Source organism: Dermacentor andersoni, chromosome 3 (assembly GCF_023375885.2).
Source record: "Dermacentor andersoni chromosome 3, qqDerAnde1_hic_scaffold, whole genome shotgun sequence".
Classification (NCBI taxonomy): domain Eukaryota; kingdom Metazoa; phylum Arthropoda; class Arachnida; order Ixodida; family Ixodidae; genus Dermacentor; species Dermacentor andersoni.
In genome coordinates, this window is record NC_092816.1 from 93,805,328 (window position 1) to 93,819,846 (window position 14,519).

The window sequence follows — 14,519 nt, forward strand, 5'->3', positions numbered from 1 at the left end:
CCATTTTTCGACATCTTTCACTTTGTCCCTGTCCTTAGCGCTGTACTCGCCGAAGGCGAATTTCGTAGCCCGCATTATACCAATGTCACATTGGACATTTTAATGTCATTAGAACCGAATGGCATTAGCATCGAATGAGATTATTTGGCTGCTACAAAGTGGTATTTAATGCAATTAGAATTGAATTACTCCTGCAATCGAATGAGTTGGAGAAACTCTTTCGGATTCGCACTCTCAGCGAATGTATAGTCTCTACCCTAGAAACAACACAAAGGAAGACACTGAACGATCGTAATTTAAGAAGAATTCATGTAAAAAAGCAATTATTTTGCGTATTTTAAAGTATCTATCATTTTAACAAGAGAAAAACTGTATGGCAGGCTGTCACAATATGTTCCTATTCTGCACCTCAGTGACGTCCGGCTGCCGTAGCATTACTAGTCGGCCATACTGTAAACAAACGGGCACCTGTGTGCATGTACGAAGCAACAAACCGCTTCACCTACTGCAACTGAGCGTCGTTGAGCACTGCCATGTCAGTCTTAATGTTTGTGTTCAATTTATCGGCTACTATTACTAAGCTGGCTAAGCCTTGTCTTGGCTTATGGTGGCCCGAAATTCTGAAATCGATGTTTTATATGCGTGTTGTTTCAGTGAAGCCACACCCAATATTTATTTTAAATTGACTGACTTTTCAGATACTCACACATACCTTGCTCTACTTTTTCCTGCCCTTGTTTTTTTGGAATGATCGCCATTGATATCATGACCGAATTACATGAATTTTTCCTGTGTAGCACCACCACGGGTCGAATGGTATTCGTTGCACCGAATGTCATTTGAATCTAATGACATTGAAGTGCCCAGTGAGACAGTAGTATTAGTTTACTACATTAAGGTTTAATTGTATTTGTGTACGTAAAACTGAGATCCTATCTTTCACACTGAAGTCCTACTTGTGCATCTCTTGCGTAGCTTCCCACTGAAGAAGCAATCCCACTTAACAGCAATTTTTTGAACACACACAACTATATGCAATAAAACAAAGCGCTCGCAATGCACAGCACACTCAGCACAAGCGCACAAGATGAGGAACACCACTCATACCTTAGATGCAGCTGAAACCTGCTCGTCCCACCAGACTTCGAAGCGCTTGAATGCGTAGCTTTCCACCATGCGCTTACATATGTCCCGCTTCACAATTTCCCTCAGTTCCACCACTAGGGCGTCTAACACGGCACGAACAGTCGGTGCATTGGGGTCAGTACTCATGGTGCCTGGAGGCATGGGTGGGCTGTTTGCCCTAGCAACTCCAACACGAGGCACCGGCACCATAGTGTTGTACCATTTGTAAGGTGAAGGTGGCATCCGGGCTGCCGAATAGTCGGCATGCCCGTACTGTGGTGGTGTAGATGCCGATGGGTAGTAGTGAGGTGCATAGTGATGGGAATGCACCGATGCTGGGCTGTAGCGGGGCAGCGGTGGCGGAGGGTAGAGTGGATTGTAGGCAGGCAAGTGCGGAGGTGGGTGCACCGTGGCTGCTGTAGGTGTCGAAGTGCTGTTGTGGTAGCCATAGGCCGACCCTGAACGAATCGGCGATGGCGGAAGTGGCGGCTGTGGCTGCTGTGGGTGTGGAGACAGTGACTGGACACCCGATCCCATGCCAGGCTTCCAGATACCCATCTGCGCCATCATCTGCACCTCCTGACTCGGATACATGGGGTGCGCGCTCGGGTAGACGGAGACTGGTGCGTACATCGAAGACGTTCCCGGTGTGGCCTGGTACGCCACTGCAGCCGAGCTTGCAGTAGCCTCCTGGGTGAGATACACGGTGGGAGCGGGCGGTTCGGGCAGTGGAGCATTCACTTGCAGTTTCTCTTCACCACTGCTTAGCGATGAGAGTGACATGCGATCGTCATCGTCATCATCAACCTGGTTTCCGGTCACGTTTTCCTCTTCTGGTGGTGGCTCTGGCAGTTCGTCATGGACAGGTGTGGAGTCTCGCGTGCTTGGCACTGACTGGTTGGTTTCATCATTTGACTGCATAGTCATATCGGCACGCCGATCATCGAGCTCAGAGTCCGAGAGGTCCCTAGTCCTCGCCTCTCTCGTTATTCTAGCCCAGTGGTGGTACTCGTGCTGCGATATGAACGGCGAAGGTGGGGTCGACAGCAGCTCCATAACTTCATCTTCTTCCTCAGGCGGTGGAGGCGGAAGTTCATCCCTCTCTGGCAGCGGTGGCAGAGGAGACGAGTCTGGAGGCAGTGGTGGGAGGGGAACTCCTGCCAGTCCATCGGAGCTTTGCGCCGTGGAGAGCACTGGAGAACTCTGCTGAGGAGCCGGGCTTTCCCCGAAAGGCGGACTTCCAAATGGCGGCCCACCAGCATCCAGAAATCCACCTCTGCCCTCCGTCTGCTTCAACAGCAGCTCTATGCGTGTGTCAAGGCTCTCACGAGCCGGACTTTGCTTGGGCGGGGGAATGGCATCGGCATGGGGGTCCCATGCGGACCCTTGCTGCCAGGCCATTCCATCAGCCCCCCAAGATGTTCCGGAGTGATTCACTTCCCAAGAATGAGAGGGTGCTGCATACTGAGATGACGAGCAGTAAGAATAGCCACTGTCATAACTCAATGGGGTTGACTGGTTAGAACGATATGATCCCGAGCCATAATCAGAGTGGTTGGAGTAGCCATAGTCGGCAGGTGGGGGAGGAGCTGGAGATGGATGGTGTACTCGTGTCGCAGGTGGTGGCGTTGGCAAAATCTGCGATGGAGGGGGAGGGGGATCAGGAACATAAGGTGTTGGCTCGGAAAACTTGGGACGGTCCGACGACATCTCCTCGTAGAGCCGCTGGCACTCTCGACCTGTGGCAAGTACAACAGTTAAAGTGTCCATTACATTTCTGTACAATTTGTAACCATGCTAGCTGGCTCCCTGAAAGAAGGTATGGCCCTTACTTTCATTTCTACAAGAACCCATGCATGGAAAGGTCTGTGATGATGAAAAATGACACAATAAGGAGAAAGAACACCTTCAAGTTCCTTTAAGCCTCTTGAGAACATAGCAGTATATAAAGCATGGAACTCCTTGTTGCTCTGCCACTGCGTATCAGATTTACTTCTGGTAAAGTCAGTGCTTTTGGCAAAGTTAGTTGAAGAAATAGTTTAGCTACAAACTCTGACCCTAAAATTTTTCTTGACTGTTTACAACATTTCAAGTTTCTCATGAAATTACAATTTCAATTATTTTGTCAGAATCATTCACAAGTGCGTGTTCCAAAGAGCTGCAGTGAAATTGCAGGTAACACAATGAAAACATGATACTGTGGATAAATTCAGCCAGCAAAAATTATGTCTGTAGTCAACAGATACCTCTATATATCAGCTCGTCCTCTGTCATTAAAGAGGCATCATGAACACAAGCAAGAAGGGCGAGCTCACCAAAAGGATCAAGGAAAACATTGAGGATGTTTCCCATGACTGAGGAAAGATGCATCTTCTCGACACAGTAGCGGGCAGATTTTGTGGTCGAAAAGATGACGCGAGCCAAGCCCAGATGCTTCCGTGTACGCGCATGGTAGTAGACGACAGACTCGTCTATCTGCCCAAACTTCTTGAGTAGGTCGTCCAGGAACGCCTTGCCAATGTTGTCATTGAGGTTGGTCAGGGTCACCTCCAGTGGCGGTGGTACTCCCACATAGTGCTCATCAATCTGGAAAGCATAGAGACTGCAATGCACCTCAACATGCGTTTGTCAGAGCAGCTGCCAAGCCCAAGTACACATGAATTACATTTAAACGGAACGAGAAATCCAAGAATTTCGAAACTTACCAAAACTTACCTTTTTGACACTTGCAAAACACTGACTGACTGATTTATGAGGTAAACATCCCAAAGAACCCTGGCACCATGAGAGATGCCATAGTGGAGGGCTTCGGATTAGTTTTGACTACCTGCACTTCTCTAACACACGCCTAACTCTAACTACACAAGCATTTTAACATTTTGCCTTTGATCGAAATGTGGCCGCTATGGCTGCGAATTGAACCCGCAACCTCGAGTTCAGCAAGCGCAACGCCATATTCACTGAGCTACCCTACAAATATGATGCAAACTACTGTCAGTATTCCTGCTAAAGCTTTGAAGCTATAGCATTCTCATGTTCTTACACTATGCAACTTCTTTTCACTTTAACCCCTCCACTGATGTACATGTCGGTAAACAACTACATTTAGACACCAATGAAGTTAACAACACATATAAAAGTCTTATTCGAGCATGTATGCCAAAGTTCGGTGACAACATTGAATCATAAAATAGAGAATATGATGCTGTGTTAGAGCCAATGCATGGTGTGTTGGAAAGATGGCTGTGCCGCCTGTTGCCCCCATTGATGCAGATGGTTTTACTGTTAATTTGCCACACACAGAACAAAATCACACCATGTTTCTCCTGCTTAACTTGCGTATAACGTATGCACATAGTAATGCAAAAGCATTGCAACATGCCCTGCATGATGCCACCCAAAGCACTTAGCCAAGAAAACTGATGGGCATCACATGTAACTAGAAGAGTGTGGCTGACAGTGTTAGTGACCAGCATGACTGCCTCTAACATAGTGTAACTACACATCTCATGTCTAATGTGAGAAAACATGACACATCGGGTTTTCGAAGTAATTTACAGCACACCATTTACATTAGGACCACGCCTCAAGCAACAAGAGTTATGCATGATTATTGGCCACAGTAACAGAACAAGTTCCGCTGCTGTGTGCACACTTACACAACTACAGCTACTTTTTCACACCGTTAGTTGCATGAGACATTTGCACTAACACTTCAGTCCCACTTCAAAAAGTGCATCCAATCTGACTAATGAGAACTTTTACAAGAAACCTGGTATTTTTGTGTTGCACATTGTAACTCTGCAAAGTACAAAGTGTACAGTTGACGTCACTTTTGTGTAGAACATGGGAACGGCGGCCTCTGGGGTGCTCCAGAGGAAGCCAGCGATGTGGGCCCAGCAACTACCATAAGACATAGCTGGCTGCCTCCAGAGCATTCCGGAGGCTGCCGTTCCCGCGGTCTACACAAGGATGACGCCGACTGTACATGCACAGTTAACGTCAAAGGCGGGTTTCTATGCAATAATTGACGCAAAAATGCATTGAACATTTAACTTTTCAGTGTTCGTACAGGCGTGTCAACATGTCAGTTGTCAAGTTCCAGACAAATTGCAATCCTTGGCATCAATGAAGAAGCACAACTTTACATCAAACTGTGCAATGCTTTCCAGCCATAGTGGGCCAGGCTGCAACACAGTATGCTGCCAGGCACCTAGCAATTACACACCTTGAACTTAGGAACTGGCAGATCTGCCACTTCAGTTCTCGCCCACAGCAAAGTGAGACGGGACCTCGGATCTCGAACTTGAACTGGTGGGTACAGGTTCTCTTGCTGAAACAGAAGACAAGATTAAGTGTAATCGATGCCCCTGCGTCGGTAAATGCGCAAAAATTGCACTAGACTCGTTCAGAACAGCTGAAGGATCAGTATAAACCGTCTACGCCAACGCGCTCAACTGCATCGTAATTAATATACAACCGTGCGCAGTCATCAAGTTCTCAACTCCAATGGGTGAAGGCTGAGCTAACATGCGGTGAGGTACGGCCATGAGCAACGCGAGGCACTTTGCACGAGTCGCAGTTAGCGGCCAAGAACACAGCGGAGTATGTACCGAACAGGTATCCAACATCAACATCAGGTTCTGATAGTGTTGTGCATACAGTTATCAATTATCATACATGTCATCATTGTGCAGCACAGTCGTTCTTAGACGACGAAGAGATGTAAACACGGCCACTAGTCGGTGAAGAAGCGCGAATAGAGACGTAGTGCCAGTGGACGGAGCGAGTCGCTTTGCATCGCGATCAAAGGGAGCCGGTCCTAGGGTGGTATCATACCCCAGGAACGACTCCATCGTATCTGTAGACTTTCACGGCCCCTTTTTTCATCGCTGGATCCACCAGAAGCTTGTAGTTCCTCTTCTTCTTTTCCCCATGGCTGGCGTCCTGTTGAACGGGTCGAACGCCATTCATTGCTGCAAAAGTAAAATTTTGAGAGTTAAAACGGCTCTCGGCACGCAAACAGACTAGTTAAAGGCTTCCCCGATGTAAAGCAGCTGTCGGTTTTTACGATCCGCGATTAACTGGGCGAAATACATTGTGCATCGAGCAGCAGCGAATACTACACCACCTGAAAGCTTGGCTAGCTTCGCATTCACGCGGATCAGGGCAGCCCCGTCTCATGAGCTATAGCTCGTCGACGTCCTTGCCATTACACAGCCCGGCTGAAACAGCAAAGACGGGCTTCTTATTTTACAATAACCACGAAAAGGTGTATTCCAACTGGTCCACATTACACATTAGTTCGCCTCTCCATCACAGTGGCGTTACCAAACTCAGGCACTCAAAAGGAGTATGGCCGCGCCTACGCAGCACTAGTTTCGTATGTGTGGATCGCAAGTTTTGTAATAATTAGTTGCCATTCGCACTGAAACAAGCGTTGCCGGACAATCTCTTATTTCATTTTTCCCAGCATGCATACTAGTAATGACATTGTAAGCAACAATAACTTACATTTTTAAATGCGGCACTACTACTTGAATCTGGAAACTGAATAGAATATTCGGGCCAGCAGTGAAGGGAAGTTGGAATCTACAAACGATACCTGAAACAAACAGGCACGTTTTAAACGTCGCGTTCACTGAGTAATAGTGGTAAATACGAACTCAGTCAGGGCAGAGTTCACTTCTACCTAAGTGACCGCGGATGGACGCCCACGCTTGGTCCAGTAGGGGCGGCTGTTGTGTTGCATCGAGTAGGTCTCCCGTCCTCCCTGAAAGGCTAAATAATAGGTAAACGTTCCTACGGCACGTGGCATACAGCCTTTCAGGCAGCGCCTACAACGGAAAAAGCACGTTCTCGGCTATTCCATGCAACTACCACTTTGCATGGTGCAAGACAGTACCTCTCTGTCATTGTGGAATTTCATCCGTGGATAACTAACGCAGCGATGTTGCCGCAGCCAATGTCTATCAAACGGGGCTTTGCCAGCGCTGCCGTAGCAAAACTGACAGACATGAATGCACAACCTCATCACAAAAGGGTAGTTTTACGTTGGCACGTTAGTGCTCAACTACCAGTTTCTATTTCTGCTCGTAAGAGAGCACTGCCGTCGAGGTTGTGGATTGGTTGTGGTCACAGCTAGCGCTGTTGTTTTTGAGGGTCATGTGCTCAAAACGTCATTCGTCAATGAAACTGGACCTTAGGGCAGTATGCCATATTCAACAACAAGTGTTCAATGATTTCTAGGTCACAACTGGTGTACTATGAGGTGTTCTCGTTCAGTGTTTTTGTCTGAAGTGTGATGCGTACAGTCATCCCCTGTCTTGACTTCGCCCGAAATAGATCGGTGAATGCAAAACTTGACTAATGCCGCCTTTCATACCACAGAACTTTCTGTGGTGAAAGCATTATTATTGAAGACTGCGTTTTCAGCTTGATCAGTTACCCGTCCCAAGCTTTCGTGGTGATTGCTAGGATGTCTACGTCGACCCCGTCGACGTCTTGCCGCAAGAGTTGGGAGTGAGTGTTGACACCACCATGGCACTTAAGTGCAGGGATCTTGCTACAGGAGTGACTGAAAACGGCGTTTCAAATGTAGCCACAGTGCGGACTGTGGGGCGAGGTCGCGTACGCATGAGGACGTCTGCGATTTGTGAAGACCTCGCGTTTTTCTCAGCGTGCACTTGAATATGTATACATGGATGCTTTTGCATTGCGTCCCTAAGAATGTGGCCTCCGCAGTCAAGATTCGAACCAGCGACCTCCGAAGTGCGTACCCTATGCATCAAGCGGTCTGCCATGCAAACTCTTTGCATTTAATTGCGGTCTAGGAAGTTTTGTTTGCCGACATACAGTTAAACGTATGCCCTTTGTATAGTAAACAAATAAAGAGAAAATGTTCAGTTTTCCTAAAACTCGACAGCTGTTGTTACAAATGCGGCGATCCCAACGATAGACACGTGTGTACATTTAAGATAGTCAAAAGGAGACTTCAAAACCCCTCAAGATGCAACAAATGCACCGGCAGCATCTGGCTGTTGTTGCCCAAGGCGGCAATAAACAAGTGTCATTCTATTATAGCATTGCTTTGCAGCTGCAGAGACTGCGCGATTGCGCACCCTACGTCTTTTCTGCACTGGATCCAAATAAACAGTGAATGGCGCTAGTGTACAACCACTATGTAGCAGTAAATAATAAATAACAACAATATTGACGGCCAAGTTAAAAAGTATGAGTGAATAAAAACTATTGAAATTACACAGTTAGAAACAGAATCCACATGATTTAATAGTTGCATTTCCTTGTTAGCTGATGGCAGGCGTGCGGCGGCTTGCATCGATCGCTGGTTGGCTGGCTACCCACTTGCCCACTCATTCAAATTCAAATCGTCCAGACGGCGGGTGGTTTAAAACGATCAACGTTTAGTTGAAGCCGTGACGGATCAGTTATGCCACCGAAATGTCGCAAGACTTCGAGACACGCCGCTCTAGTGGACGCCCGTGGTCACCGAAGACGGCGAGTCGTGGACAGAGACACGTATTACCACCGCCGAAGGACGGCAGATATTCTGTGGCGAGCCGAGATGACCAGCTGCTTCAACGCATTGCGCTGCCTGGTGCTGCCTTCGTCACCGCGTGGCCGACTGCACCGATCCAGACGCGCCGTTCTGCAGGCAGCCGTTCAAAGGCTGCGTTACTTAGAAGGCGTGGTATCTGAGCTGCTTGCGAACGACAACGGCCGTCGAGCAACGCCGCGCAACCTTCGGGATGTGAGGAGCCAGTTCCGTCGTAGTCTTGAGGCAACTCCGCCGACGAGGCGAAAGCGACGCCAGAGCGAGCAAAGCTCGCCAGAGCTACTGCCATCTCTGGAAGTGTTGGGGGACTGCGACCAGGAGGCGTTCACGGGTGTTCGCGAACTTGGCGGCGCAAGCAACCGTGGCGATGCTGCCATGAGCGTGCCATCGAGCCCAAGCATTTGCCAAGTTTGGTGGAGTAACCGCGCGGTGGAGGAGGCCATCATGTCGTCGCCGACGGTGCAAAGCCTCGTGGATAGTTTCTACGACGACGTGCCCCTTCCTACGAATGGGCTCAACTCTGCGCAGCTCGTGCCCGACGAGGTCATTGTCCTCGAGGCCGTTCCGCCGTCTGATTCCGACGACGAACAGTTGGTCCCATTCGCAACGCTAGCTTCGGACTTTGACTCCAGTAATTTTGCTGGCGACTCCAACGCGATAAGATCAGAAGACCCCTTGCTTAGTTCTGCCATTGTGCATACTGCCAAAAGTCCCGAGAAGCATCTGCTCTTGTGTGATGAACATGATGTTCCCAACTGGCCAGCTGAGCAACTGATCATAGGCACCCAAGTAGACTGGGTTCTTGACATTCATCTATAGATATAGTATGCAAACTATCTGACACAGCCCACAGGCCGGGCAAAGATCGCTTGTTTTTCTTTGTCTTTGACCACATCTAGTCCATGTAACACATTCTACTTCTGATATAATTCCTGTGACGTTGTTAGAAGCAATTATTATTGCAGCTGTGTTGGCTATCCTGCTGCTAAAGACACTTGCGGTCCAACTGTGATCTCAGATAGGTTTATATATCCATCGCTACAGTACCTGTAAGCTTATTAAAGGCATTAAAATTGTCCGATGGCAGGATTCGAGCACAGGGCCTCTAGCACGGAAGCCCGATATTGAAACCATTACTCCATGGGTGCATGAACATGTGGAACCACTGCATTTAGCAACGATTATGCGTGCTTGCAGTCTTATTACCTTCTGCGTTAAAAAAAGTATAAATTGCTTTGAAATTTAGCCCAGTTTAGACACAGGTAAAACCACAAGGATGTCTGAAGTACCAAGCATGAAGATTGGACAAACCCCCCCATGGCAGCTGAACGATCGCAGTGCCAGAGTTCTTTCTAGTAATTGTACGAAACTCTATAGCAGCCACTGTGGTGCAGCAAGGCACCAGGGGTGGGGGAGGGAGCATACTGTAAGTGTCCAATAAGTGGCCTGTCCATTTCAGCACGTGCTGAATAAAGTGAGCTTGAGAGCCGGCAGCGACAACTGCTGCCTGCCCTACTGGCTTCAAGCTCTAGCCAATAAGTGCACGCTGAAATGGACAGTCTTCTTAGTTCACACGTACATGATAATCCCTCCACCCCATTCTCAGCAAGAATGCACAGGACAGTTAACTTCTGTACAACTATTTCAGGCCATTGAATAAGGATAATTTACCTTATGGAAGCTTATGAAATTGTGTTCTCGATTAAGGCAAATCAATATATTATTCGACCAACCTCACCATTATTGCATTTCTTTAAGACTATGCACAGTGCTGTAGTGTTACTTCACTCCTGGACACAGCACTTTATGTGCGTATGGCGACATGCTGTTCCTGTGTTTCATTGCTGTTGCAATTATGTGGCTTGCATTATGCACCACAATTGCATTTCATTTGTTTCTCATAAGCTCCGTGGTTTACAGGATGTCCACTTCTGAATGGCATTAGATCTATCAAATAAGCTGCCTTCTTTTTATTTTTATTTTTTTTACCTAAAGAGGTAAACACTACCTTTATGTTTAACTTTGTTTAGAAAGGCGAAAATGGTTGACTCACCACTAAGCTGTAGTTTTCCTCAAATATTTTAAACAATGTTCCCAGTTGCAGCCAGTTGGCTGTACCGAAGAATGCTGTGTTCTACAATTTCTGCATGTATATACCTGTCACAGCACTTGCAGCTGGAACAGCACCCAATGCTGCAACAGGAATAAAACTTGAGCAAGTTGGCATGAATACAGGCCTATATAAACACGGTTTACAAATGGTGTAACTAAGAAAACAACAGAAGCACTGCGTTGGGTGCTCTTGCCTGCTTTACCCCATGTCGTTCTTGCAATTTCGTCTTGTCCAAATTTACGCTGCATGCTTGGAAGCGAGATTCAATGTGTGCCAGATTTGGACAGGTTAAAGGGGAATATCTCGCTGACCTTTAATTTATAGACATCAAAGCATAGTGCAATGACAGAATTATGATGAAATACACAGGCAAACATTGCACGACCTGTAGATGCACCCACGTGTCTTTCATCATGGTTGCATTATGCCATTAAGCAAGAACCAGCTAGCCCAAGGATGTGTCCTCCAGCAGTTAATTTGCACATGACAACATCCTGTTCAGCAACACTGGAGAACACTTACTACAGATGACTGAGAACCTGGTCCAGCAAAATCTAGAGAGACAAGAGATGAAAGGCCAAGAGGTTAGCCAGACTAACCAGACTAACATGTTTGAGGTGTGTGCTGCACTATAGGAAGGCGAAAGATGAGGAAAAAGATTTGGCAGAACCAATCTCACGATTATTGTTGACAGTAATGAGTTTAGCATTGAATCAACATAGCGACACAATGTATTGCCACTGTCGAAAAGAGCTATTTATGAGGCGTGTACTGCAGAGGGACTGCCCTTTAGTGCTTCCCTAAGAACACTTAAGGCCATCTAGGCCCGCTGCTGCGAAACCTGCTCATGGCTTCCAATATGCATGGCGCGCCAGTGCGTGCAAATGCTGAGAAACGCTTAAAGCGGCAACTGAGCTCCTCTCTCTCACTTCTTTCTGGACATGCTGTGCCATCTAGTGGCACTGCCGAGAAGTGCCATGTGCCCTCCAAGACAAGAAGCATGGCACACTGGCGCTAAGAACACTGAGAATTGTTTCCTCGCTTTTCACACACCCAGTGTTACATACTCAGTGACCCAAGTTGGTGAGAGGTTCATAGAATACTGGCACATACTCAGTCCATTCATGGCGCAGCTTGCTAAAGCATTTGCATGAACAAAGTTAATTGAAAAGTGGCACATAGACAGTGCATTTGTGGCATAGCCTGTTAATGCGTCAGGTTGCCGTCTTTGGGGAACCTTCGCGACGTGGATTCGATTTTGCTGAGCATTGGATTAATTCAAGGGATTTTTTTTTGCCATTGTAGAGTGGCACAAACCTATTTACCCAAGTTGCCGTCAAAGACGTTCACTTAAGAGCGGTGCACATCTACTGGCATGTATCCAGTGACCTAAGCTGGCATCAAAGAGGTTCACTGAAGACCAGCACAGGCCCAGTGGCCACATACCTAGTGCTCCAAGTCTGCATCAAAGAGCTTCACTGAACAGCAGCACTTACCCAGACTGGCATCTGTAGTGATCCGTGTCGGAGTGAAAGAGGTTAATTGAAAAGCAGCACATATGTACACACTGCCACGCACTCAGCCACCCAAATTGGTTTGAGAGTTGGCTTCAAACGCTGCTGTCTCAGCCCAGTAGCTCAATGCACTACCCATTTGACCATGAACTAGCCAGTGACACAGGTAAATGGAAAAACGGTTACATACAAACATACACAGTCTCCAGAAAGTGCATGAAGTACCCCAAAAATGCCAACACATTAAAAGAAGGGAATCTGTCTACACAGGTACAAGAAAAGCAACTACTGACTACAGTATTTTGATTCAATCGTGAAGCTTTTTAAAAGAAGCATACTATAGTGCTTTTAGAGCAGCTTGGACCTGATGTCAGCTGAAACCGGAGCCCCAAAAATTATTTTTTCCGTAAAGGGACGGTTGCCAAGCTTATCAAGTGTGGTGCAGGGTGTTTTAAAGCAGAACCTTAAAATATCCGCGGGTGCTGGCTGCAGGCTGCTGCTGTCACAAAAACAAGCTGTTGTTGTCGGTACTTGTGACACTGCATATGTGTCTGAATAGACAACTTGGTCCACTAGGCATGTGCAACTGGGCATGTTAACATTCTTGGCCAATCCCTCTTATGGGCATGTGACTGAATAGACAAGTAGAACAAGAAGTGAAATCAGCAATAGAAGTAGCCAAGTGTGAATAATGAAGTGACCAAAACGGGACCAGAGCATGTGTTGAGCTACAGATGAGCAAAGAACGAGAAGCGAAGATATTTCTGTAAACGTGAAAGAAAGCTTCACTTATCACCAATTGCCACTTTTACATGGGATCCACTGATCTTTTCTTTGTGCGCTAAAACAGTGACAATCACACAGAAGGTGTGCAATCATCTCTTTGCACCCACAAACTTCGCATTTGAGACTTCTGAACATTCTGATGAGGAAGGAGTGGGTATTTGAGAAGGCTATTCCAAGCCTATGCAGATTATACAGGAAACTGAAGTAATGTTCAAGAGCCTGGTAAGGAATCAACAGTCAATGATTTGCATCAGCTCCTCAAAGCATGCCAAGTAGTCACAAGAGACGTGCACTGCAAGAGCTAAATCTACAGACAAATAAAATTGTGTCACACACGGCACACACTCCCAGATTGTGACGAGCAGCTTATCAAGATCCTTAAACACCACATAACCAATGCATATGGCAGTACTAAGCTGTGGAGCCAAAACTTTAAGGATGATGAATAAACTTGAAAGGAAGCTACAGGGACTGTGCAACAAGTGATGTAATGTATATGCATAACATCAAGAGATGGAAAGATGGCACAGAGGATTGCAGAGAAGGTATAGGTAACTGACATTGAAGTCTAGATTAAATGGACACTAAAGAAAACACTAAATCAGTTTATACTGATAAAATAATCTTTCAAACCCTATTCTTGCAATTTCACTGTAAGAGGTTCATTACTAGAAGAAAAAGATGTAGGCCAAACTTCTATATTTTCTAAATTTTGTGCAGTACGCTGCTACGTCTGGGCATCTCTTTGGGTGCTTTGGATGCCTGGGTCATTGAACCACAATAAAAGCTCTAGAAATTTGTTAGCTGGCTACAAGTTAGCTAGTTCTATAGGAGCCTTTGGCTCCTGTAGAAACAAATGTAGGCTATCTTTACCAATAAAATATTACCCAGCCTTGAACAAATGTACTGGAAATCCAGGATAATACAGCAAGCCGGTGCTGGACCTATCCTAATTTCAAACATTTTGTGGCTTATCAAGCCTCTTTTAATGATAAGCGGGATATTTTTTGGCATTGTAAAAGTGTAATTTACCTATATAGCTCTACTCAATTTTTTTGCTTAGAAACCATTAATGCATTATAATCCATTAGCGGCAATGAAATGCATAAGATGGATAAGAAGTCATTATTTATTATAGAAACCATAACAGATGCCAAGACGAGAAAACCACTGTTGGAGTCTGCAAAAGATTATATAGAGTGATGAAATGAAACTTGCAGTTCTAGGATAGCATCGGCTGATGCAGGACACGGTTAACTGGAGAGATAGTTTATCTGACTAAAGGCAAAGAAGAGATCAGCATGAGTTAGCACTTGTGCCTTTTTAGATGGTCAGCACAATACTGAACCGGCGTACACCACTATTGTGCACCCTCTCCTGTTTTATCATTCATCACACCTTTACA

General features: G+C 46.4%; 2 protein-coding genes across 3 annotated transcripts in view; one reads left to right on the forward strand and one right to left on the reverse strand.

The window, feature by feature from the left end:
* Set1 (SET domain containing 1) overlaps positions 1-6,726 on the reverse strand; it is a 55,797-nt gene extending 49,071 nt beyond the window's left edge. Inside the window, exons 1-5 of one of the 2 annotated variants that reach the window (XM_072287256.1) lie at positions 6,640-6,726; positions 5,965-6,101; positions 5,354-5,458; positions 3,441-3,711; positions 1,108-2,864 (exon numbers count right to left, since the gene is read on the reverse strand). In XM_072287256.1, coding sequence (XP_072143357.1) covers positions 1,108-2,864; positions 3,441-3,711; positions 5,354-5,458; positions 5,965-6,099 — 2,268 coding nt within the window. In that variant the 5' untranslated portion in view covers positions 6,100-6,101; positions 6,640-6,726. Of the gene's footprint in view, positions 1-1,107; positions 2,865-3,440; positions 3,712-5,353; positions 5,459-5,964; positions 6,102-6,256; positions 6,482-6,639 lie in introns of those variants that run through there. The other variant, XM_072287257.1, reaches the window with a different exon arrangement.
* Positions 6,727-8,571: 1,845 nt separating this feature from the next.
* On the forward strand, positions 8,572-9,764 carry LOC126542327 (uncharacterized). Its single transcript, XM_050189354.3, has one exon. The coding sequence runs from the start codon at positions 8,576-8,578 to the stop codon at positions 9,518-9,520; it is 945 nt and encodes a 314-aa protein (XP_050045311.1). The 5' UTR covers positions 8,572-8,575; the 3' UTR covers positions 9,521-9,764.
* The last annotated feature ends 4,755 nt before the right edge of the window (positions 9,765-14,519 follow it).